General features: G+C 42.6%; 1 protein-coding gene across 7 annotated transcripts in view; it reads right to left on the bottom strand.

The window, feature by feature from the left end:
* Window positions 1-26,930, bottom strand: part of shroom3 (shroom family member 3) — a 158,312-nt gene that overhangs the window by 16,853 nt on the left and 114,529 nt on the right. For 6 of the 7 annotated variants that reach the window (XM_084383206.1, XM_084383208.1, XM_084383205.1 and 3 more), the window contains 8 exons: window positions 24,911-25,386; window positions 20,326-20,553; window positions 19,989-20,199; window positions 19,303-19,615; window positions 15,533-15,609; window positions 9,981-10,072; window positions 8,965-9,661; window positions 8,672-8,882 (listed from right to left, as the gene is read on the bottom strand). In XM_084383206.1, the coding sequence (XP_084239332.1) occupies window positions 8,672-8,882; window positions 8,965-9,661; window positions 9,981-10,072; window positions 15,533-15,609; window positions 19,303-19,615; window positions 19,989-20,199; window positions 20,326-20,553; window positions 24,911-25,386 (2,305 nt within the window). The remainder of the gene's footprint in view (window positions 1-8,671; window positions 8,883-8,964; window positions 9,662-9,980; window positions 10,073-15,532; window positions 15,610-19,302; window positions 19,616-19,988; window positions 20,200-20,325; window positions 20,554-24,910; window positions 25,387-26,930) is intronic. The other variant, XM_084383207.1, reaches the window with a different exon arrangement.

The following is a 26,930-nucleotide window of genomic DNA, read 5'->3' on the forward strand; positions in this document are numbered from 1 at the left end:
ATGTAGCCCAGTACGACTTCACTGTCGGTGATGAATGTGATCGCATCCAGTTTTTTGCCAAATCCCACTCTCTGACCTGGTCTGCAATTTCTGTGGCTAACACCGCTGCACAGAGTTCTAATCTTGGTATGGTGAGCTCTGCCAGAGGTGCCAGTTTGGATTTGCCAAGTATGAAACTGACCTCGATGTGACCATCCTCAGCTTTCACCTTAAGGTAGGCAACCGCTGCGATTGCCTTTACAGAGGCATCAGAAAAAACACAGAGCTCGATGCTTTGTGCCCTCATCAGAGAGAAGGAAGCATAGGTGCGACGGATGTTTAGCTTGTTAAGCTCTTGTAGTGAATCCTGCCACTTCTTCCACTTCCACTTCTCATCAGACAGAGGTGTGTCCCAGTCTGTACCTTGGGAGACAAGTTCTCGTACAAGAAGTCTACCTTGCACTGTCACAGGTGCCAAGAAGCCCAATGGATCGAACAAACTGTTGATGGTGGAAAGCACTCGCCTGCGTGTGAAGGGTTTCTGAATCTCAGGAATATTGAAGGTTAGTGTATCCGTAGTCATATTCCAGGCTACTCTCAGACTACGCTGGACAGGTAAGTTATCAACAGCCAGATCCAGAGTTTCCATGCCCTTGGCTAGCTCCTCTTCAGGGAAGGCATCCATTACTTTGATGCAATTGGAGGCTATCTTGTGGAGTTTGATGTTGGCGCATGCCAACAGCTTCTGGGCTCTCTTTAAAACATCAACTGCTTCAACCTCTGTTGGAAAAGATCTCAATGCATCATCAACATAAAAATCGGTCTTGATGAACTGACAAATGTCCCAAAGTCCATCTCTCCCTCCTCTGCTGCTCTCCTTAACCCGTAGGTTGCCACCACAGGTGATGGGCTGTTCCCAAACACATGGACTCTCATGCAGTAGTCCACCACTTCATTTTCAGGGTTGTTGTCTCGGAACCACATGAAGCGCAAGAAATCTCTGTGTTCTTCTTGGACCAGAAAGCAGTAAAACATTTGCTTAATGTCGGCGGTTATGGCAACAGGTTCCTTCCTGAACCTAAGAAGAACACCCAGGAGGCTATTGTTGAGGTTGGGTCCCTGAAGCAAGACCTCATTAAGAGAGACTCACTCAAAGGGGGCACTTAAATCAAACACCAGCCGGATTTTCCCTGGCTTCTGCGGGTGATAAACCCCGAAAATGGGCAGGTACCAACATTCCTTTCCCTTTTCTAATGGTGGTGCTAGTTCGGCATGGTGGTTGTCCAGGATCCCTTGCATGAACTCCTTGAAGTCCTCTTCAATGCTGGGTCTCTTCTGAAAGGTACGTAGCAGTGACTGAAATAGTTGGTGCGCATTCTTTTTGTTGTTAGGGAGAGGCTTTCTTGGGTTCCGAAATGGCAAGGGTGCCATCCAGCTGCCACTTTCATCCTTAACAAATCCCTTGTCCATCGGCTGCAGGAAGGACAAATCGTCGATTGAAGGTGCAAGTTGATTGTCCCTTTCAGTCCTTTGGAAGACCGTTCTACCAAAGTGATCCTCTTGCTGCTTGGGAGCTCCTGTCTGTGGTAGAGAGGTGCTCTGCCTGAAACCCTGGCTGAAGTCCTCTTTGACTTTGACAAGGTTGTCACAGGGACGCAGATAGCTGGGGCGGCCATTTTCCATGAAACTAGTCTTAAATGCATTCACTTCATCTGGGGTGTGAGCTCCATTGAGACAGATGTCGCCGACAATGACTCACCCAAGGTCATGCTTTTGGGCAAATGGAGCGTCGTGTGGGCCATTAAACTGATGACGTACCTTGTGAACCCGGAGAATGTCTCGACCTAACAAGAGCAAGATGTCTGCGGAGCTATCCAGAGCAGGTATTTCATGAGCTATAGCTCGCATATGGCTGTGGTGGTACGCTGCTTCTGGTGTGGGGATTTCTGCTCGGCTGTTTGGCACGTTATTGCACTCAATAAGAGTTGGAAGGTTAATACTAATCTCTCCTGTGAGTGGCTCAACAACATAACCATGAGCTCTTCTTCCGGACATGTTGACAACTCCAGCACATGTTGTTAGAATGTACGGTATTGATGGTCCTTGTATGTTGAAGGCATCAAAGAACTCCGTCTTCACTAATGAGACGTTACTTTGATCATCTAAGATCACGTACATCCTTTTCCTCTCTTCATGATGACCCTCGGGATATACGCTCACTGTGTCCAAATTCAGGGGCTGCAGCCTTCAATGACCTAGCCTTTGCGGTCCACGAGGGCCGGGTCTTTCAAAGCCTCGTCCACCGTTGTTAAATGGGACGGTCTAGCCTTCGGAGTATTTCCTGGTTGCCTCACCAGATGTTCCCACCCCTTACCCTTACGTCAAGATTGTGAATGAAGAGATGCATTAAAGTCTGTTTTGGTTCAAATCTATCAAACGTGTACATTTATTTGTGTGTGTACAAAAAATAACAATAAAATGTGTCAAATCTAAATTGAATCATCAACATTACAAAATAAACATTAACCCATTGGTGAATAACAACTATATTTACCATAGCATTACCAGTGTCACGTATTTTAACTTAAAGTTAACATCTGGAAGTTTTATAGTCCCTTGAAGTTTAACATATCTGGCATTGGATATTCAAATGACAAAAAAACAAGTATAAACTCATTACTTAAATTTGTCATGTCATGTCTGCGCCACTTGATGTCGCCATTTTCTCTTGCTTCCTTTTCTGTTTCGGGACTGAGCAGCGGCGCGCAAAGGATCTTGGGATATAGCAGGCCACGAAGGATAGTAGCGGTGCGTCCTCTGAAATGAGGGAAGTGCAGGCTGACAGCCTTCGCGCAGCGTTGTGACGTAATTGGCCTTGAAATGCGCACTTCGTGGGCTGCAGCCCCTGAATTTGGACACAGCCATTAACTAGGCATATTTTTGAACAGGACTTCCCACTGAAGCCTTTGCCACAAACTTGCGTACACATTGTAGAACCAGCTGAGGTTTGTCCATGGACTTTAGAAGGGCTCAGTGGCTTAGAATCCCTTGGGGCAGGGCCCGGATGGAGTGCCGCCATATGTCTCTCACTGTTGCACTCTGTACATCTAACCAAAACGTCACAGTTCTTGGCCTGGTGTGAGACTGAAGCACAGCAGCAGAAACATATGTACTTGCATTGCTCGGAAACTCTTGCACTTCGTTAGTGGATGAGGTTTCTTGTGTATAGGGCATAGTGTGTTCGGGTCTTCTGTTTGTTTCCCCACACTATCAGTAGACTCCATGTACACGCTTGTTTTGTGTACAGAAACTGGATTCCTGTAGTTCACGTTTCCCATCATTTCCCGTTTTAGAGTGGGTGTCATGGAACTGGAACCATTGAAGCCGGGATCGTTTCTTGCTTTGGCCTCTCTCCTTATGAACTGAGAGAAGACTGAGAATGGTGGAAAAGGTACGTTGTGGTCTTCTTTTTCCTGTAAATAGAAAGGTAACTTCTCCACGAGAGGACTGATTCCTCTTGCTGTATCCAGATAGACTAAGCCATGCACATAATCGTCTTCCTTGGCAGCTTCAAGCTCAAACAGCAAATCTCCCAACTCTCAAAGTCTTTGGTTATCTCAGTTGGAGACCTTAGGAAAGTTGTCAATTTTTGCAAACAGAGCCCTTTCTATGGCTTCCGGAGCGCCATAGCATTCCTCCAATCTGTTCCAAATCAGGTTAAGGCCCGCTGCCGGCTGCTTGATATTAGCAGATTTCAACCTGCGAGCTTGCTGACTTGATTCTGGACCTAACCATTTTATAAGCAGGTCGGTCTGTTCATGTGCCGAGAGATCTAAACCATTTACAATGCTTGTGAAGGTTGACTTCCAGTTGAGGAAGTTTTCTGGCTGATCATCAAACCTGGTCAAACCACTTGAAACCAGCTGGCTTCTGATCAGAAACTTAGCAAGATCTGTCGTGTTGCTATCAAGGTCTTGGCACAGAGACGCATTAGGCATGTAGAAGCTGGACCGTTGATCCACCTTGTGGCGTGGTATGTCAACTTGTTGCCTGCTTTCAACTTAGATTTTCGGTTGCTGACCCTGACTGGGCTGTTTGTAGCCCTGTGGGTTGTTTGGTTGTGAGGCATGTTGCTGGCTGTCTTGCCGATATGACTCAGAGTGGTGGTGAAATGCCTGACACGGGCTGGAGTGTTGCTGGATACCAAGTTCCATGTCAGACTGCACTTAACCTAGATTTAATGAGCTGTAATGCTCTTCGTCCAACGTAAGCAGGTTTGACGGCTGCTGTGGTTGTTGGCTTGAGTCAATCTGTTCATCTAGGTGATTGTCATCCACCTTAATGTGCTTTGCCACATATTCACTTACTTTTTCGTGCAAACCTTCTAAGCTAGGTAACGACTTGAAGTCCTTTAAGCTTCCTTGAGAGCTCAGTTTGTTGGCAGCAGCTTCCATAACCACGGCTTTAGCGATAGCTGCCTCTGCTTCTTTCTCCAGCTGAAGTGCGTCTAATTCTGCTTCCAGACGAGCTTACTCAATTTTAATATCCATTTCCTTTCTGCTAAAGGTTGCTCTGGTTTTAGCTGCCTCCGCTTCGGCCCGTGCTTTAGCAGCAACCATAGTTGCATTTGATTGCTGAGACCGTGATGATCGATGCGTATTGGATGACAGGTGAGTATTAGACGATGTATGTGATTTACCATCAAGACTGTCCTTAATACTCTGCTCCTTAGGCAATCCATCCATATCTTTTTCCTGATCCATCTTCTTGTTAGAGGCCGCTATTTTACTGTACTGTTCTCAACAGATTGATGCAGCAAGTTTACTCATTTCCCAAAGTAATACGCCAGGTATGTATTTAGCAGGATTTATTGAAGAAAAGGTAAAACTGAAATACACAATAAAACACACAGGTAGTTTGTAACTGAACATCGAGAAATATACTATAAATCAAAGCACATGAAACCAAATAATCACATGTCTCCATTCCTAAGGTTATTAAATAAAGATATTACTTACTAGCGATGCCCAAAGAAGAGAACCAAATGAGGATGAGGAAGGATTGTACACCTGCACACCGTGTGCTCATTAACAAAATCAAGATGGCTGCTACAGCCGATCAACAGGAAGTAACAGGAAATACCCAATGGGGGTTAACAAAATAAAGGTCTGCACTTCAAATTAAACTTTACCAAACTAAACAGTCTTAAGTGTTGTGTGTTGCATTACACAGAGCGAGAGACAAAACCGGTACCGTCTGCTGCACTCCAGAAATTTAGGCTCAAAGTTAACACTGCGGCTTATGGGGGAGTTGCTGGAGTGCTTGTCGCTCAACGGCTTCTACAGCCAAAAGTTTAAGCCCTACATCTGAAATAAGACCATCATCAGAAAGCCAACAATATTTCCTACATTTCTATGTATATATTGTCTATGTGAAGTAAAAGATGTGGGACCCAAATCATACGGTGTCCCTGAAGTGCAAATCACAACGGCAAATCAGAAATCACAACGGCAAATCAAAAAACACAACAGCAAATCAGAAAGCACAACAGCAAATCAGAAAACACAACAGCAAATCAGAAAACACGACGGCAAAACAGAAAACACAACAGCAAATCAGAAAACACGACGGCAAAACAGAAAACACAACAACAAATCAGAAAACACAACAACAAAAACAGAAAACACAACAACAAATCAGAAAACACAACGACATTGACCAAACCGGAAAAGGTAGGTACCCTTGGGCGACATGAATCATCGCTGATTGGACTGGTCCGTCCTTTGAACCGGTTACACCCCGCTTTTCCGAAACCCCACTGTTCCGAAAATAGACTTCCATTCATCTAAATGGCGTGGTTTCTCATTTTTTCTAGACTATTCCGAAAAGGCTATTGTGGTACCCCTGACCCTAACCCCTAACCCTAACCATATTGGGAAGTAATCGGAAGTTGAAAGTCGGATTCGGAACAGCGGTGTGTCGGAGTGGGGTGTGTCGGGATGTAGGGGTTTCGCAATGGAGGTGTTTCAGAATGTCAGGCTGTTCCCCTTTGAACCAGAAGGACATGGTTTACATGTTTTCAAAACAAGAGCACTGCCAGTGACGACATACACGCTGCTATTAAAGAATACTTTGATGACGAGACCAAATCACCGCAACGGTCAGCCCTCCTGACCGAGACTCAGTGAACTTTCCCCCCAGAAAACAGCCTCTCTCCCCGCTAGTGAAATAGTCAGACAGCGTCCTGTTGACTGATGCTGATTATGTAATATGTAATTTAGACTGAAAAACGTAACTTTGTCACTTTCCAGGATGTTTGGTGGGTCGGGATCTCAATCACAACACATTATAACGGCATCCATATGATTATAAACAGTCAGCGGGTACATGTTCAGATTAACAGGAGGACACCGGTAAACACCTTGAAAAAAACACATACATCATCATCATGACGTGTACGTCACGCCTCCTTTGGAGAAAAACGGTATATTGACTCGTATTTTCGTTTGCCACATTAAGGTTTTTCTCGATTGTTTACACACATTCTGAAAGCATGCCTCATACTCTCAGAACTCTACACACAAATCAAAAAACACACACACAATTGGCAAAACCCCTCACTTCTCCTGCAAAATGAAACTTTACATTCAAAACAATGTTATTTCTTCTCAAAATGATATTTTGTTTTCAAATGACACACACAAACCATCATATGAATAGACATTTATAAGAACAAGTTGAACTCTGATGTGCTCAATGTAAAACACTATGATGAATGGAAAACACTTTTCTCCAATCATCATTCACCTTTTTTGTTCAGTGTTACACTACAGACAGTGCATACATAAGTGTGTTGTAAAATATTTTAGAATATTGTTTTTATACTCAGAACACACAAATACACAGTAACAAATATATTTTATTTTTCCCACAAAAACAATGTACACGGTGTACATCCCAACCAACACAAAGTTGCACATACAGTGGTCGACATACAAAACAACAGAAGAATTTGCAGTTACAGTAAAAAAACAAAACAAAACTATGCTGCATCCTCTCTTCTGTTTCGGTCGGGCCACAGCACCTCATCCACATTGCATCATCATGTTGCCCTTTTATGCTAAAGCTCTGATTGCTAATTGTAAAACTGTGTGACAGGTGTTTGCCCATGTGATGAGTCAGTGTGCATAACTTTCGAATTTTGAATAACAGTGTGTTCCTTGTGAAAACAAGAGATTTTCTCCATGGAAATTGTGCCAAATGCAGGGAATTGTGCGTAGTGTTCTGAAAAAAGTGTGTTTTAGAACTGCAATTTGAGTGTAAAGCAGGAAATGTGCTTGTAGTTTAGCAGAATTGGTTCAGGGGGTTGGTGCACAAGTTTCATGTTGAGGTCATTGTGTCTCAAGTACCAGTAATTGTGTGTAAACAATTGAGAAAAACTGTGAATAGAATTGCATGATCAGATGATACATGGACCCATATACATGTCCTGCATCAAAATATTCTTTAATAGCAGCGTGTATGTCGTCACTGGCAGCGCTCTTGTTTTGAAAACATGTAAACCATGTCCTTCCGGTTCAAAGGATGGACCAGTCCAATCAGCGACGATTCATGTCGCCCGAGGGTAGCTACCTTTTCTGGTTTGGTTAATGCCGTTGCGTTTTCTGATTTGCCATTGTGTTTTCTGATTTGTTGTTGGGTTTTCTGATTTGTTGTTGTGTTTTCTGATTTGCCGTTGTGTTTTCTGATTTGTTGTTGTTTTCTGATTTGTTGTTGTGTTTTCTGATTTGCCCTTGTGTTTTCTGATTTGCTGTTGTGCTTTCTGATTTGCTGTTGTGTTTTTTGATTTGCCGTTGTGATTTGCACTTCAGGGCCACCGTAAAATCAAGCTGAAGAGAAGTTTTTCTAAAGTTTTTGCAGCTGCTCTCCACTCTAGCGATGATGTCACCCACTCTAGCTCACGCAATACACACCCATTATAAACCCAGAAGACGAGCTAAAATCCTTAAAACTAAAACTGTAATGATTTCAAAACCGTGAAAGATTTTAAAAATCTGAATACATGCCAAATAGTTCAAGGTTTTGTGACTCTTTTAAAGTTGGAATGGTGTCTCTAGCTCAAAGTATGAGGGAAAGTGGATAAGTTTTGAAGAGGATTTGAAGATTTTCCCATTTGCTCCCATATGAATTTTTTTTTGAAAAAGCTGAATATTTGAAAAAGTTGAAAAGCTAAAAGGCTGAAAAGTACAAAGCTGAAAGAGCTTAACATGCTGAAAATTTTGATAGCTGAACTGTTTCTATAGCTAAACGTATGCTGAAGCAGTAGCAAAATGAAATTTGAAAAAATCCCCTTAAGGATGATTGGGAAAATTTTTGCAGAAAAAGCTGAATATTTCCAAAAGTATAAAAGATAGAAAAAAGAAAAATACACGCCATCATGTCCTTAACGAGCTGAACATTTTGATAGTTGAATGGTTTCTGTAGCTCAAAATTTGTAGGAGGAGAAGCGAGCCGAAAAACGTACGGAATCATGAATAATACATACCAGAAGAACAATAGTGTGAATGCTGTGTCAGCATTCACACTAATAATAAATTCAAAGTCCGAATTACTAAGGTCCAATGACCAAGGTAGAGTCAGAACTAGCTACAGCATCATTTATTAAAGGCAACTCCTGACTTCAGGTACTCACCAGCTGCCTGGCCAGTGCCTCCACTCGCAGCTCCACAGATGTCTGTTCTCTCTTGGGCAGGGGCTGGTACTCCGGACCTAGGCCATCATCAGTTGTAGAGGATGTGGTAACAGAGTGGACGACTGTGGCTTCAGGGGAAGGAAGGCTGGACACAGGTGGAGGAACAATGGAGGAAGATCGGGACATTAGAGGGGAGTGGAGCAATGACTTCCTGTTAGAAATGATGGAGTTGTTTAAGTGATGATGATAATATTTCAATTTAAGTTTAAATATGAACTTTTTGTGCAGCAAACCTTCCAACAATGGGTTGTCCAGCTTCCTGCTCCAACTCAAGGGGAGAAGGAGGGGGAGGGAACTCCTCAATTATGCTTGTCTCTTGGATTGGCGGAGGAGGTGACAGAGGGGCAGGATTTTGGTAAAAGACCTCGTCAAAGTCTGCCTGCAATATGCTTGCTTCTAGTGGTTGCTCCTGGTCAATGGAGCTGAAGAGGCTGGACTCAGAGATTCGCAGTGAGGACAGGTGCTGGTGAATGGACGGATGGGAGGATGCAGGAGGAGATGGAATGAAGCTCCCACTGTCCTTCCTGTTTGATGGGGATGAAACCATTTTGGTGTTTTCTGCCGAATGCCCTCCTCTCGACTCTAAACTGAAGGCTCTCTGTCTATAGATGTCCTTTGCAGTGTCTTCTAATATGCTGGTGTCACTCAAACTGTGTACCGTCTGTCTGCCCGTCACCAGGGTTTCATTGTAGCCAGTAGTGTTACCTCCATCACCTGGGATGCCTGGGAAGGTGATGGCATCCAAGTTCGCCTGGCTCAGCCTCTCGCTAGCATACCACTCAGTGCTGCCTCCATCCTGAGCCCCAGATGTGGAGAAGGGACAGGGCAGGCCAACAGAGGCCGCCAAGGTAGAGGTACTGCTGGTTCGCTGCCGCTCACTATTCTTCTGTCGCTCCCTACGAGTGACGGGAGTGTGGGAGGAGCCCACGTCTAGGATCAGAAGAGAATAAAGGGACAGAGGGAGGATTCAAAGGGTAGTCACAGTACAATGAGATATTTTTATGGAATATAATGGATGCTAATCACAAGATGCTGCTAACAGCATAATTCCCTACTATAGGTATAGTTCCTATACAACATTAACTTTGGCTCCTATAATCTGCAGCTGATGATTAATTTAATGAAAAAGCCAGATCAAGAAAAACTACATGTCGGTTGAAGTGTTTGCACAAGTCTGCACATGGTTTCTTTCAAGGAGCTGAGAGAAAGCCACAAGTTTGACAACTATGTGTTTTTTTATTTTGCGCACCTTGTGAAGATCCTGCAAGCTGGACGGTGTTGGAACTATTCTGGGAGTGTTGGACACAGACAAGGCCCCCTGATGCCTGGATATCTGCAGGTCTGAAAGATAGACAAACAGAAAAATTGTATACATTGTGATCTTGTTGATCTGCTCTGTACATGCGACATCTATTGCACGTCTGTCCATCCTGGGAGAGGGATCCCTCCTCTGTGGCTCTTCCTGAGGTTTCTTCCGCATTTTTTTTTTTCCCCTGTTAAAAAGGCTTTTTTTGGGGGGGGCAAGTTTTTCCTCACTCGAATCGAGGGTCGAAGGACAGAGGGTGTCGTCTCTGTACAGACTGTAAAGCCCTCTGAGGCAAACTGTGATTTGTGAATTTGGGCTATACAAATAAAATTTGATTTTTGCAATGTTACGTAGATGAAAAAATGCAGACCTTGAAATTTGTTTTATGTGGGAGTTGAAGGACACATCTTGATCAAAGATAACTCCCAGATTCCTGACAGTGGTGCTGGAGGCCAAGTTAATGCCATCCAAACTAGCTATATCACTAGATAATGCATCTCTAAGGTGTTTAGGACCAAGTATTATAACTTTGGTTTTATCTGAATTTAACAGCAGAAAATTGCAGGTTATCCAGGTCTTAATGTCCTTGAGACATGCATGGAGTTTAGTTAGCTGATTAGTTTCATCTGGCTTTATTGATAAGTATAACTGGGTATCATCTGCGTAACAATGAAAATTTATGGAGTGTTTCCGAATTATATTTCCTAGAGGGAGCATATATAAGGTGAATAGTATGGGTCCAAGCACGGAGCCTTGAGGAACACCATGACTAACCTTGGTATACAGGGATGACTCATCATTAACATGTACAAACTGAAATCGATCCGATAAATAGGACTAATGCGGGTCCTTTAATGACAACAGACGAGCCCGGACTCAGAGGGGAATAGCACTAGCATATCGTAACAAAATATTGGTGAAATGAACTAGTTTCGTGGCAGATAATGCGTTATATAGAGGCTGTGTGTCGATGCCCCGTCACTCGCATTATATGGATATATCGGCGCTACACTGGATCTAATTTCGTCCGAACGACGCCGAATGACACCAGAGTTATCTGGGTGAGTCAATGATCATATATTTTGCTAGAAATAAGGTCCAGGTTGTAAAAAACGGTAGTTATCCTTTAATTTAGGTTTAGGATTGATTGACAGACTTAAGACATAAATAGCTGCAACACCACCTCCTCGGCTGGAGCCTCGAGGAATGTGAGTATTAATATGACTAGGGGGAGTGGATTCATTCAGGCTGACATATTCTTCAGGATGCAGCCAGGTTTCAGTAAGACAGAATAAATCAATATTACAGTCTGAAATTAAGTCATTTACTAATGCAGCTTTCGATGACAGGGATTCGATGACAGGGATCGCGTTGAGGTGGCCAATCACATAAACTGCTGATCAGACTGGCAGTATTAATGACTATAACCACAGAGGATTGTAATGTTATGTGTCATGTGTATTCACTCAGTTTGGCATTGTGCATCAGTTAAAATGCATCCGTGGATGCTGACGATCACTGTAGGACAGAGGGAACACAATGGACGTTTCTCTGTGTAGTGCTATGTTATACTTGTGATCACTCGGTTTATCCCAGTTTAAAACACACAGTAATGATCTGCCTTGCATCCTGGTTGTTACTATTATTTTCAATCCGTCAATGAGGACAAACGATCACTAGTAGGACCAGCATGCTAGTAGCATAACAACATGGCAGCTCCACCTTTGGGCAAAGTGATCAGCATGGGTTCCTGACACATCAAACACCCGAACCTTGGAGTGACATTCCCCCACACCACTGTACAAGCCTGCAGCATTTTGCCACATTTGCCTGATTTAGTCTGAATGTACCCTAACAAAGTGGCTCCTCTAATTCAGTTACAAACACATTTCATTTCTTACAACTTCTTCAGAATAAAAACCCCGTTATCAAGTAATTTAAAAGCTTTTATTATGAAGCTGCATTACAGAAAATGTTGTGTTTTCACCAGCAGTCACCAAATATGACTCCTGAAACAGCTGAAAGCTGAAAGACAATGACACAGCAGTAGTTCAAAGTAGGGATGAGAGCATCTAAAGAGATTCAGTTAGCAAACGTTCTGAAAGCTGAACACATAGACTTTTAAAAACGTCTTTCTCTCAGGTTTCCTTCACAGACATGAGTTGAGTATCAATTTGTAACACACACTTGTTTGAGGGGGAGACGGGTGCTTGTCACAGGCTGGCCTCAGTCGCAAGATGTCACGAGGCTTGGCCCTTGGCGGGGCAGTCACTGCTCGGCTCAACTCGGCCCAGTAAAAGTGGTGACAGAAAAGCAAATCGCCGTGTCTCGGTTTGACTTGCGGCCAAAGGCGCTGGTGGAAAAACACCATAAGAATAACTAAATCATAAGTGTGCCCACTATCAACTCCTCCATATTGTGGCTGTAAAGAACACTGCAGCCTCTAAGGGACATTAGCTGGACTTAAGACTATTTGGATGAAAGGAAAACAATACAAGAAGAGGTGGATGATTAAACACCAGTACATGTCATTTGTATTCAACAGGTAAAAAACACTTTACTATGGGCCCTCACATATGTTCTTCATTAAAATGATCATTAACTTGTCCTGTTTCTTCACAGTGATCATTAAAATTCCCCTTCCCCTTATGAGCTGATTTTAAAGTTCAGTTCTCAGTAGTGGTGCATTCATGTTCCTGGTTATATTGAGACACCAGACTGATCTGTGTAAACAAACACACAGAATTCCTCAACTGACCTATGACCTTCACATTTAGAGAGCAAACATATTTTAGAGTTTTTAAAATAATAAATCCCTGAGGACTGGAGTTAGTCTCAGTGCCAGGGAATTTCCTCTGCATCCTAAATTTCTCAGTTCATCCCTCCTTTAACTCCTCTCCTTCACTTCTCTTCGCATTAGCCTCTTTTGAACTCTTTCACTCCTCTCAACGTTTTCTCTTTTCTTTCCTGTTACTAAACCATTGACTCCTTAATCTCTTTTCTTAACTTCCTCCCTCCTCCTCCTCGCCTCTCGATCACCTCTCACCTATCTTTAACTGCTAACTCTTCTCTCTTCTCCTCCTTTCATACCAAGGAATACTCTCTATATACTCTATACTCTTATCTCCTTTACCTTCCTTCATCTATCCTTCCCATAACTCCACCCTTGCTCTTCTGTTTTTACCTCCTATGTTTCACATCCTCTGTTCATCCCATTCTTTCCCTCTCATTCCTTTCTCCTCATTCCTTATCTCCCCCTCCTTCTCCTTCTCCCTCTCCCTCTCTCTCTCTCTCTCTCTCTCTCTCTCTCGCACACATTGTGGTGCCAACAGTTGGGCACAAGGCCACCATTGGTTTTAAAATAGCAAAGAGCCTAAAGCACACACACACACACACACACACTGGCTAACTGACAGCCTATTATGGAGAAGAGCTAAAATATTGATATGTTTTCTCATATTTTGCTCAAACTAGTAAAAATGTGTTGTGTGTCACAAACAAAGCATCGGAGCGAAAACAACTGTGAGACTAGAATTACTGCCTTGCGGTTGTATGCCTCCATGCACCAGTCAAGTTGCTGTTCCTGAGTTATGGTGTTGAATAGTGGCCAGAACAGTGCAGAATATTATAATGTCATTGTCATTGATATAAACACTAATAATAATAAAGACATTATCCTATTAGACATTTGGGTAAAATATTGTCATACTCAGTAGGTGATTTGTTAATTTTTAACAGGGGGGATGACCCAATGGGAGCACCACCCTGCCCCGACACACCTATGTACACCTCCCAAAGGACATTGTTGCAGGACGCCTTAACCACAACTGTGACATTTCTAATTCTACAATTCCATTTTATCCAGTTATCTTCCTCCCCTCCCTTCTACAATTGTCTTTTTATAACTGTATTAAAGTAATGAGTAAATACACCTTTAAATTGTATGCAGTGGACTGAGTTTATTCAGGCAGGGTTTTCTCATGTTTCTCACAATACACTACAAGCAGGGTCATTTTAAGTTACATGACCCACATGACCCATTGGAATTTTTTACCATCTAAATTCCTTGAAGGACACACAATGAACATTGTGCAAAATTGTAGAGCCTGACCGATTTATTGGCCGACATCATATTTGTGATAGGCTAATGTCGGCCTATAAATCGGTATCGGCGTATATATTGTCCAATATGCACCGATATGAAAACCTCATATTTAAAAACTATATGACATAGTCTGTCCAGCAGAGTATGCAGAGTGCGCTTCAACGGGGGATAAAACAGCTGGTTTCAGGAAATGTAACAGCTACCTCACTAATGGTTAAACTATAAACCAGCACAAAAATGACAATTACCAACATAATATAAGCCACCGTGTTCTGAACAGACACTTAAAAAAACACTTACAAAAAGTAACATTTTAGTTTTAGAACATAAATAGCAAACTTCTCGTGCTCCTCTACATGAGAGACGCGCTGGGAATCCACCAAAGGTTCTTTATGACGTTGTGTCTGCTACAGGTTTTGTTCCGCCCTCCGCACGGCGTCATACCATGAATGTATAAAGAGAACCCAGTGGGAACGTTTCAGAAGTGGAGCCTTTTGTCTTGCCTGATTTTGTTGATCTGGTAATTTTTCGTTTTTATACAATCGGGAGTCTGCACAGGGTGTTTTATTTAGAAAATTGACCGGATGCTCTATGGTTCCTGTGTCTGTGACTTCCTGCCGGCACGATCTGCTCTGTGCAGCTTGTTGTGGCTGCCGTCAAAAATCAACCAGGCAGCCGGAATGCAAAGCAGCCGTGCACGGCTCGACTCCACTGTGCGCCGGAGCTGATCGCGGCCGCTTGTGACTTGTAACACACTTTCTGCTACTAGGGGATGGAGAGTGGCAGGTTAACAAGGGGGATGCTTTTTGGTAATTTTGCTAACAAGGGGGACGGCATCCCCCCTCATCCCCCCTCAAATCGCCAACTGGTCATACTTATATGAATTGTTGAGTAATGGCCAAAAATGTGTTTTACCACTTGAGTCTTGACTTGAGTCCAAGTGGATGTTTGGGTCAAGTTTAAAAAAATTCCCTCTCTGTGTTTCTGAGATATTGGTTCACGAGAATGGGATGCCATGAGGTCACAGTGACCTTGGCCTTTGACTTTTGCCCACCAAAATCTGATCAGTTTATCCTTGAGTCCAAGTGGACATTTGTTCTTGAGATATCATGTCCACAAGAATGGACAATACCGACAGACAAACCCGAAAACATAGTGCCTCTGGCTAAGGCTAATGCTGGCACGGAAGCATTAAAACATAATATGCATAATAATTTGATAGAATTATTTAAAGTGTCTTGTTTTATGCAGTGTGTGCTAATCAAGTTTACCGAACTGAACTGAGAGATGTGATAAATGAGATGACAGGATGGGAGAGGTGAAAAAACCTAATCTGCACAACAGCTCTTTGGTCACATGATCATATGGTCTGATAGCAGATGTAACATACCTGTCCCCAGCCAGAGAGTGACGTCCAGGTTCAGAGATGAAGACACCAAACATCCTAATGTCACCTTTAGAGAAGTCCTGAAACAGACACAGACAAAGTTGAGTCTTTTAGGCTGTTTTATTAAGATACCTCCACTACTTATGTTTATCCTCTCCATGTTTCAAACTATTTATAATTGGTAACAATATGAATCTCCCACCTGGGGGTCAGTAAAGTTTTTATTTCATCTTATTATATTGTGACATAATCCTCAGTTCCAAATGGATGATTTCAACTTCTATTGACATAATGTGTCCCAGCATACTGTACTGAAATTAAAGCTGCTGTAAGTGTTATCATCGTTTTAGCTAACTTCATGTCCGTTTTGCAGCTAGCAATCACCTCCGTCCTCTCTTTGTCATTACAGGAATGTGCAGCGGTAGTTGCCAGACAGCAGCAAACATGAGGATTCTGCTCTGTGTGTGTTCACGAGCTCTTATGAAGAACAGTGATCACTGTTGGAATATAGGGCCACAGTATTTAACACTTATTTTAATACAAATATATCATTACAGCAGCTTTAAGTTATGCTTTTTATAAATATTTTTTTCTACTACACTACAAAACAACTATTTGACTGACTGAGTGTGGTGAACATGAATCTTCATCTAAAACTGAATGCTTCAAGAAAAAAATATCAGCGTTGATATTTAGATAACAATGTGACAGTTCTAATGTCAGTAATGTAATTAACAGAAGCCAACAAGTTCAAGTCACACTCTGTCTCTTGTTTGTTAGTTTTTTAAAAGTATTAGTTTGACATTTTGGGAAATATACTAATTGGCATTCTTGTTGAGAGTAAGATAAAAGCTTGATACCACTCTCATGTCAGTGTGTGAACTATTGAGCTACAGCCAGCAGGATTAACTCTGCATGTGGAAACAGCTAGCTTGTCAAAAAGTAAAAGCATACGTCTACGAGCACCTCTAAAGCTCACTAATTAACTATATTTTATACTGTTTATTGTTAATTATATTGTTTGTTTGATTCGACTTTATTCCAAAAGTGTACTTTCTAGCTATAAACATTTAGTATTCCTGTTTCTGCGTCTCTGACCTAGTTCCAAAAATAAATCCAAATGGTGCATCAGCAATCACATGTCTGACCACAGACCTTATCATAAAATAAAAACACAACACAGGCCTTATGTCTACTGCTTCTCCACTCAGCTGAGTTACAGCTCTGCACCATAAACTTTAACATGTCCGTGTGAGAGCCTTGATTAAATATACTGTATTTTTTCCGATCCATCAAAGACCACACACAGTGTTACATCAATCAAGTGCATTAAAAGACAACAAAAGAGTTGTGTTTTTATGCAGTGTAGAAAATTGTTGGTGCTGGTGCAAAAGTTCAGCGACATTTCAAATTTTTTGTCATCTGCTTCAATTAACAAATCCAACACAGCAGGACAGCCACCACCCTGCAGAGAAATCTATTGTTTAAAGTAAGAGGACAGAGTGTCTGTTTGTCTGTCTGAACTCTAATGATGTTTATGTGACACAGGCTGCTCTGATCATTGACAGAGATAAAAGACAAATCCATCCTTTAATGCATTCCTTTAAGAACTCTGTAGATGTGTGTATCCTGTATGTATACGTGTGTGCGTTATCTTTGCCATCATCCACATCGGACAGCGCCCAGCCACCCTCTGCGGCTCCCTGGCACCACACAGGAAACTTTGAGGATTCTGGGTATTTCCTGTGTGACTCAGGGCCAAATGTCCATTAATGGCTAAATGTCGTCAAATAGATGGTAATGCCAAGAAGGCCACGATTATAGGATTTCTCGGAAGCCTATTCAAGTTGTTGACTTACTTAGTTTAGAATCCAAATGGATGGCAAAAAATATAGCTTTTTTTTATCCTTGTTTTCTATAATCTTATACTGATATTTTATTCCTGTGAACGCATCATGATAGTTCTTTAATTTTTTTACTTTGTTTCTTCGGTACTAGTAGTCGAGACATTCAGAATTGGCCTCTCACCAGCCCAAATCCTGCAGATATGTTTAGTATCAAGGATGTAGTTTTTATCCTCAGCTCTGTATAGGCAGTTTGCTACCATGATCCCCCTGGGGATTAATAAAGTATTCTGATTCTGATTTTGATGATGTACTACAACAAAGATGTTGATTTCCTGAGCCATGTTTTTCCAAACACCTCTGTGTCTGAGGGAATCTGATTGATCTGACTGATTTGCTGTCACTCATGTGCATCAACACCTCCAGTGTTGAAGACAGTATAACCATTTTATACCAAAATTAGCACATATATGCAGGTTTTTGAAACGCAGGTAAACCCTCTAAAAAAAGGGAATTAATTGCATATGTGTTCCCCCCCATGGCTACTGCAGAGTCACATGACCTAGAAATTAGGGGTGGAGCCGAACCCAAATACGGTATTCGGAAAGGCACAAATAACGTGTTTTTTACGAATACTTATTTCGAACAAATACTTTAAAAAATATTTGTATTCGGGAACAAGAAAAACATCATATCAAAAAGCTACGTTTCCTCATGAGACCGCAGTACATGCCCGGATGAGTGAGTGAGTGACGTTCAGGAGTCGGGGGTGGGGGCGTCAAAACACCGCTGTTCCGACCCCCCCGCCCCCGCAGCTGTCCATGGTGCTGCTGAACCAGGTGACGTTGTTTACACTCTGCGTTGTGGCTTGTCTGTGAAACGCGCGCTGCTCAGGGACTGGGCAGATCTGTCCCACTTGCTTTGTCCCTCACTCCGTTGGGAGATCTTCCACAGAGTAAAAGAAATACACATTGTTTCTCTCCCCTGCTCCGCTCGAGCGCGGCTGAACGCAGCTTGAGCCAACTTCACGGGCGCGAGGCTGCTGCAGCCGGCGACCCTGCTGACAGCAGACCGGGGGAGAAAAAAAATTCTTTGCTCGGTGCTTTGGTTGGGTTTTAGGCAATGAAGAGAGGAGTTGGTTAAGTTTAGTAAAAAGACCAGGTAGAGGCCAGAAGCATAATGACCGTTAGCTGTAGGCTACTATGTCATATTATTCACAGATCAAGTTTAGTTCTTGGAGCTCTGTGCATTAGAAAGAACAGTTCTTTTAAGTATTATTTGTTTTTATTCTGTCTGTTCAACGTCCTCCAACAAGGACGGGTGTTGGTAGGGTTCATAATGTTTACAATGATATTTTATTAGTTGTTGGTTTAACCATGGATGAGGTAATGGCTGTTATGTTATTTTCTTTTCAATGACATTCCTTGTTACATGTTCATTGCTGGATTTATGGAAAAACATCAACCAATATTGCATATCCATAATTATTATAATGGATAATTAAAGAACACTTACACTATAACGAAAATTAGAAGTGTAACTCAAAAAAAATATTTTTTTACGCCTATTTTGAATTTTACTCGAATACAAATACAAATACAAATACTTTTCCCCCCTCAACAAATACAAATACAGATACAAATATCGGCTGCTCTGCACACCCCTACTAGAAATGAATGACGCTTGTACCCATTCATATTGAAGACAAAAACGAAGAGAGAGAGTTGTTTGGTGGATTTTTTGGCCAGTGTGAAAGGGGTACATGTGTGAACGGGGATTGGGAGATCTGGCCAAATACAACCACACATTGATTTGAACAAAATATGTCTATTCTTTCTGTCTCCAAGGCTATTATACTGTATATTTGGTTCAGTTTAAGATCCACAACTTTGAAGATGTATTAGGCACCAAAACACTGTCCAGTGTTACCTGGTTCAGTGTTTCTCGTGTGGGGGAGGAGTGGGAGCGGTAGTGTTGAGGAATCATTTGTCTTTCCTCGGATCTCTCGAGGAGATTCTCAGCAGAAGCCGACCTCCCAGAGCCACGAGCTGACCCGGCCCTCTGCAGAGCGCCATTGAGCTGCTTGGACAGTCCCAGGTTGGGTTGAGGATCTGCAGCAAGCTGCAGGTGGACCAGGCCTGGGTCTCTGCTGGAAGACTGACCCTGTCTACTGAGACTTGCTTCAGGGGTGAGATCCCAGATGATCTGGGCCTGGAACCCAAGAGGGGAACCAGAAGGAGCACTGAGAGTAGAAACCAGGAAGAGGAGTTATGAAATTGTAATAATAATGTAATAATCCAATTTTATTTTAAAATGTAAATGTAAGTTCTTAAAATTCATTCTGCTGTACACGTTTGTCTAAATGAAATTCCATGGCATTCAATTCAAAAGAAAAAAACAGAAACTAGAAATGTTGAACTGCTAACCAATGTCAGTTAAATTCATTATCTGGGGACCATACATGTCCAATGTGCAATCCATGTTGTTGACATGGGTCAGGCTGGCCCAAAGTAGTGAACCAGCCAACTGACAGACTGATATTGTTGGCAATAAAGCTACATTGCTAGCATGGGTAAAAAACATGGTTTGATGCAGCTGGTGCTGGCTTTGATCACCTTGCCTGTGGCTGCACCGGAGGCCGTGGGGTGGTCACCTTGCCTGGGTAGAAGAGGTTGGAGTGGAAACTCCGCAGGTCTGCTCCTGGAGGAAGGGTGGAGCAGAGACGCCTTTCTTCAGAGGAGGAGCTTCTATCTGTGCCCGATTCCTGGAGGGAGAGCAGGCTGGAGGTGGAGGAGAGGCTAAGGGTGTCTGAGTGACAGTAGGAGACTGGAGAGGAGGAGTGAGAGAGGAAAGAACAGGACGAACAAAAAAAGTGAACATTGGAACAGATTGTTCCAATCTGTTAAGTCACCCCTCACTCATCTTTTTTCATCCCTTCCTCCCTCTACCAACCTGTACAGTTGCTGTTTTCTGGATGTATATAAGCACTGCAAGGTCTTGATCCACTCCTCTGTCCTTCCTTGTATCTTTTCACACTTCTCTTCCTCTCCACATACTCAGCCAGAGCATCGTGCTGAAGCTGCCGTAAGTCGGGCCTAGTCGTGGCATTTTGCAGAGCCCCGTCTGTGACGCGACTGGCTGCATGCTCAAACATCTTCCGTCGGTCTGCCACGCTGGTCTCTGACAGACAGGGAGATCAGGGTCAAAGCGCATGGTTAGCCACATACAGACTCTAGATGTTTTTGATGTGCCATACCATATGCCAAATACTAACTTCCTATCGAGCTAATTTAGTTTGGGAAGCAGTATCCAGGCAGATGCTGAATGTTGGCCAGAACTGTCAATATTCCTTGATGTTTGTGTGATGCAAAAGTTCAAGTTTCAAAAAAGGCCTTGGAGAGTCAGATATTCTTTGCAGTTTTTCAATACTGTTGCCAGAACTTAACTCGAGATTCAGTATAAAAAGCAAAACAAACACTTTTTTAAATATCTTACTTTAAATAGTACAAACATGTTTATATAATTATTATATACTGTATAATCACATTTTTGTTTAGCAAAATTTGCCACGCTTCTGTTGGGACCCACAGATGAAGTCATTCATTGTGGATTTCAAAATGGACTCTGAACTGAACTCAGTGTCCCAGAATTCCCAATTCTTTACACCTAGGTGCAAAATTCAGCTTTGAGCTACTATTGGTCAGGGTGACAGACCCCTTTGATCAGATTAGCCAAAACTCCAGCGCCTTCCTTGTTCTTTCTCTCTTCTCCTCAAGCTTCTTTCTCTTACTCTAACGCCATAGCATAGCACGGCTAAGCACAGAACTTTAAACTCTGGTTGATGTAATGCATATGTGTTCAATTTATGCGTGTCCACTGTTGGAGTGTTATTGTGATCTCAGGTTAGGTTATTGGCAGTTTGCTTTCCTAAATGGCTAATTTGACGTTAGTTGAATTATGCTTCACACAGACTCAGGGTCTTTGCATGGAACTAACCATCTTCTATAACCTGGCATCACGTCACACACACACACACACACACACACACACACACACACACACACATATTCCTTGAGCCTGGAGCATATCACACCCACATGTGATATCAGTGACCACCATTCTTTCTTTGTTCTGCCACACACACACACACATACTGTACACACACACACCTGTATATAGTACATGTTAATAAGTGTCTTTTCATCTTTGTGTAAATAAAAGACTTCTGAACCTTCAAGCTGCCTATTTCATATTGTACAAGAGTGAATGTTGCCAACCTCTACTCTGTCAAGAACTCCAAAATCCTTCAACCATTACTAGCTGTTATGGTAATATTGGCTGTAGTTATTAAAGCTATGGTCTACGATTTGAAAGATTTGTCATTATTATTAACATCATTTAGATGGTGGTTATGACCCAATAGTACCACCTACACAATGTGAAGAGTAAAAGGAACCAAATAAATCCATTCTCTCTAGTGCCTGTAAAACTGAAAAGAAATTGACCAATAGGAACCATCCGGCCCGGATGGCTCCTATTGGATCAATTTTCCGATCCAATCCTCGCTCACTCTCCTGCTCCTGCTCACGTCTGGTCCCGACCCACTTCCGCATTTGAAACTACAAGCAGACAAGAGGTTTGTTTTGCCCTGAGCAGTTCAGCTGCCTCTGCTTGTCCCACTGACAAAGACTCAAAGAAAGAAAGTCTGTCACTGTAAAGACACAAACCGGAGATGTGAAACAAAGAGGGCTCAAACCCGAATAAACATCGGGTCATCATTTGAACGGTGGCGAAAGGTCCGTGAAGATATGGACCCGGTGCTGATACAGCGGAGTTTCTGTTGAGCAGGTAATCTTCGTCTTTATTGTGGATGTTGTGACACAGATAACTTTCATGCTGATGCTGCTTATGACTGTGAAAGCTGTCGTTAGTTTGTTTCTGTGTTATTAGACGGGGTCGAGACTATTTCTGTCTCTGCAGTGTTGTCAACACTTGTTTACTTGTTCGACGGAGACCTTAGCCTCTATGCTAGCATTGTAAGCTAACAACAAGCTAACATTGCTATCATGTTTACACCAAATGAGCCTATTTATTTGCTTGTGGCAGCTAAATGAAGCAGCAAGTAAGATGAATGAATGGATGAATGAAACCCCAACGCGAAGCGGAGAGGTTTCGGATTTATTTCCGGATTTTTATTTTATTTGTCCGGATTTATTTCTCCATAACAACCTCTCGCCCGGTCACTACTCAACTGTTTTGCTAACCCTCCTCCCGGTCTTGTCTGTTTTCAACGAAGCCTTTGCTAAATCAATATGATGGATTATCATATACGCGTTACGATGTGTGTATTTGTGTGTCTTATCTGTCATAAACAAGAGATTACGGTTTACGGGCACGTTTGTGTTGCGGTCTGGTGCTACTCAGACAGCAGCTGGGAAACAGCTGGTCTGAGGCTCATGAAGGTTTATTTTTCAGCCACAATGTGGAAGCGATCGTTGTGATGAAAGCTGATGGCAGCATCTGTTAGTCTCTTGGCTCTCAATCATTTTTCGAAGTGGCTAACTTAGCTGTTGATAAATAGTAACTTATTACGTAGCTGTACAGTAACGTAGCTGTAACATGCTAATGACGTTACGCTAGCTTGGCTGTGGAGCTTAGCTGTGGACATTGTAATGACTTACAAGATTTACGTGAGTTTCAACGTGCATTGTAATAACTTTACCTGTGAATCTGACATTGTTACTCCGCATTCAAAGCTGGGCTGTATTTGGTTTCTGCCGGCCGGCTGTTGCTCTTGGTGCTTGTTGCGGGAGGCTCCAAGGGGAGAGCGATACGAGCTTGGAGGGGAGGGGTGTGTGTGTGGGGGGGATGCTTTTTTCAAACCTTTCTCAGATCGTAGACCAGAGCTTTAAGTTAATTATTAATCAGAGTTACAAACAGTTTAGTACATTTTCTGAGACTGATTTGGTGAATTGGCTATCTTTTCCCCTCTTCAAGGGTGGTGCCCCAAGGTGATCTAATCTAAATTGGATCTTACTATTATCATAATTAATAATTATCCCTGATAATCATTAACTATTATTGATAGCCAAATTTAACCCAAAACTCCCTATTACTGTTGCATGAAGCACTACATAATGGTGCCTCATGTGATGTGAGCACAACACTTCTCAGATGGATCAATGTTGCTATCTTAAGACAAAGCAGCCATAGAATAACTTTCCATAAATAAAACATTGCAAAAACATTGGCAAAATTATGATTTAAAGGATAAGTACCGTTTTTTACAACCTGGACCTTATTTCTGGCAAAACATATGGTCATTTACTCACCCAGATAACTTTGGTGTCATTCGGCGTCGTTCGGACGAAATTAGATCCAGTGTAGCGGCGATATATCCATATAATGGGAGAGACGGGGCAGCGACACACAGCCTCTATATAACGCATTATCTGCCACGAAACTAGTTCATTTCATCAATATTTTTGTTATGAAATGCTAGCGCTATTAGCCTCTGAGTCCGGGCTCGTCTATTGTCAACATCCGGGGTCTGTAGGCTGATCTACTACCTCTGACCTGGAAGATGTCGTCTCTGAGCTGCGCGCGCACCCGCGACAGCGCGGCTTGTTTACCTGTAGCTGCTACTGCTAGTTTGACCCCGGATGTTGATAACGGACGAGCCCGGACTCAGAGGGGAATAGCGCTAGCATTTCATAACAAAATATTGATGAAATGAACTAGTTTCGTGGCAGATAATGCGTTATATAGAGGCTGTGTGTCGCTGCCCCGTCTCTCCCATTATATGGATATATCGCCGCTACACTGGATCTAATTTCGTCCGAACGACGCCGAATGACACCAAAGTTATCTGGGTGAGTAAATGACCATATGTTTTGCCAGAAATAAGGTCCAGGTTGTAAAAAACGGTACTTATCCTTTAAATCTGAATTTTTCTGATCAACACAATACAAACTAACTAAACAAACAATTTAAAATCGTATCTAGCAATTGATGCTAGCTTTGGTACTTAATAGTTTTCAGTACTTGGTGGTACAGAGGGATTTCACCGGTACTCAAAAAGTAGTCAGCTTCAATACCCAGCCTGATTCTCCCCAAACTAAGCTTGTTACCAAGCATAGATCTAACACTACAGCTACCTTGCTGTTGATGTCAAGTCTAGGGAGGCCAAGCGAGCCTTTATAGGAATTTGTGGAAACAAACTAAACATTTGACAGTAACCCGGAAACTATATAACATAAAAAAAAAACTGTATAACATAAAACTAGCTAAGTGGCTCACAATACAATAGTATTGTTTAAGATGTCTGTTGCCTTTCAATGTTTTGTTTTTGTCTTTAGTAATTTCTAACATGTCAAAACATATTAGATTTTTTTTGTTTAGTTTTGAGTGTTTGTGTGTTCATTCGAGAACCTCTGTGTGACACTAGTACATTTGATCACTATACCATTGTGACAACTGTAATACTGACTGGATTATTTGGGGATATGAGGTAGATATTGAGACAGTTTTTATTTACCTCCTCCACGCCTGAAGAGGGCAGCTGTCTCAGCATCCGCAACCCCGACCTCATTCAAATTCTCTGGCTCTGAGTATGAGCGCTTCTTCTGGTCTGCTGCTAGACGCTTACGGCCGCAGATCCGAATCAGAACAGGTGGTCCAACTGGTGGGACACTGGGCAGGGCTGGGGGGCTCGGGCCTCGAATATCCGGGCTGACCCCATGCCGTTCCTTTGGGGTGTGAGGGGAAGTGACCGGTGGCGGTGCCTGTGGTGTGATGAGGATACCCTGTGGTTTGGGCATGGTTTTTGGCCCTTTTTTCTCCTGGGAGTGCTGCTTGGCAGGGAGGGATGGAGGCTGAGGGCTGCTGGAGGAGGAGACAGGAGGAGAAGCTGCAGGAGATGGCGGGCTGATTGAGGAGCTGAGGTCTCTTCCTCTGAAGGAGGTGGACTGCAGGACCTTAGACTGGGCATCTTTCACAGAGTCTCTGTAAGACCTGATTAGAGAAAAGTATCAAACATCAGGGTGGCTCAGAAACACTCATGACACTGACCTGACACTGTTGAAGGAATCTGACCTGTTGAAGGACTCTGTGTATTGTGGTCTAACTCTGACCATTTGGAGGACTCTGACCTGACTCTGACCTGCAAAAGGATTCTAACTTGTTGGAGGCACTGACCTGACGCTGACTTTTTGGAAGACTGTGACATGTTGGAATACTCATACCTGTTGGAAGGACTGCGACCTGTTGAGGGACTCTGACTTATTGGCAGACTCTGGCCAGGGCAAAGGGACTTGTTGGAGGACTGTGATCTGACTCTGACTTTATTGAAGGACATTGCTGGAAGACTCTGACCTGCAAAAGGATTCTAACTTGTGTGAGGTCCCTGACCGAACTCTGACCTGTTGGAAGACTTTGACCTGTTGGAGGCACTGACCTGACGCTGACCTTTTGGAAGGAGACGTGTTGACGTGTTGGAATACTCTGACCTGTTGGAAGGATGCTGAACTGCTAAGGGACTCTGACAATTAGGTAGTCTCTGACCTATTGGGAGAGTCTGACCAGCAGCGGGACTCTGACTTGTTGGAGGACTAGGATCTGACCCTGACCTATTGGAAGACTCTGGCCTTGTTGGACTCTGACTAGGGCTGTTTGATTTTGCCCAAAAATAAAATCCTGATTTTCTTCTCTCAAAATCCGATTTTCAATTACGATTACTTTGTGAAATGACAAAAGGCAAAGAAATTATTTCAAATATGCTGTTTTTTATTGAACATTTTGCAAATATTTTCCCCATTGGGATTTGAGTGCAAACCTTGCTCTTATTAAACTTTTAACGATACCACAAGTTAGAACTAGAACACACGGGGAGGCGGCATTCAGTTATTATGGCCCCCGATTGTGGAACAGCCTCCCAGAGAACCTCAGGGCCGCAGAGAATGTTGATGTTTTTAAAAAGAGGCTCAAGACCCATCTTTTTAATCAGGCTTTTAACTAAACTCATTTAACTCTTTCTAAGTTCTTACATTTTTTATTATTATTTATTACTATCCTTATTTATTTATTATTATTTATTTATTTATTTACATATTTATTAATTATTATTATTGTTATTATTATTATTATTATTATTATATTTTTATTTTTAGCTTAGTTTATCCTGTTTTATTACTTTATTGTTTTACTTCAATGTTTTATTTCAATGTTTTAGTCGTTACTTATGGTCTATTTTATACATTCTATTGTTTTATTCCCTCAGTTTTAGCTCCTATACCTTTTATCTTATTTTACTGTTTTAGCCCCTCGATCTTCCAGTGTTTCCTCCTGGGGGCCTACCACACCGGGAGTTGCTTCTGGTCCACCGATGGGGGTGCTGTCCCGTGGATGGCCCTGGCCCGGGTGGCTAGAGAGCTCTACACCTTGGTGTGGAGCCTCCTGTCTGCCTGGGCTCGGGGGGTCTATGTGGTGGCGCCCCTGCAGTCATGGACCATGATTCCTCTCGGTGTGCACGGCCCCCAAAGGTAGCTTCTTCCTCACCT

This window comes from Pagrus pagrus (genome assembly GCF_965226575.1).
Source record: "Pagrus pagrus genome assembly, chromosome: 19".
Taxonomy (NCBI): domain Eukaryota; kingdom Metazoa; phylum Chordata; class Actinopteri; order Spariformes; family Sparidae; genus Pagrus; species Pagrus pagrus.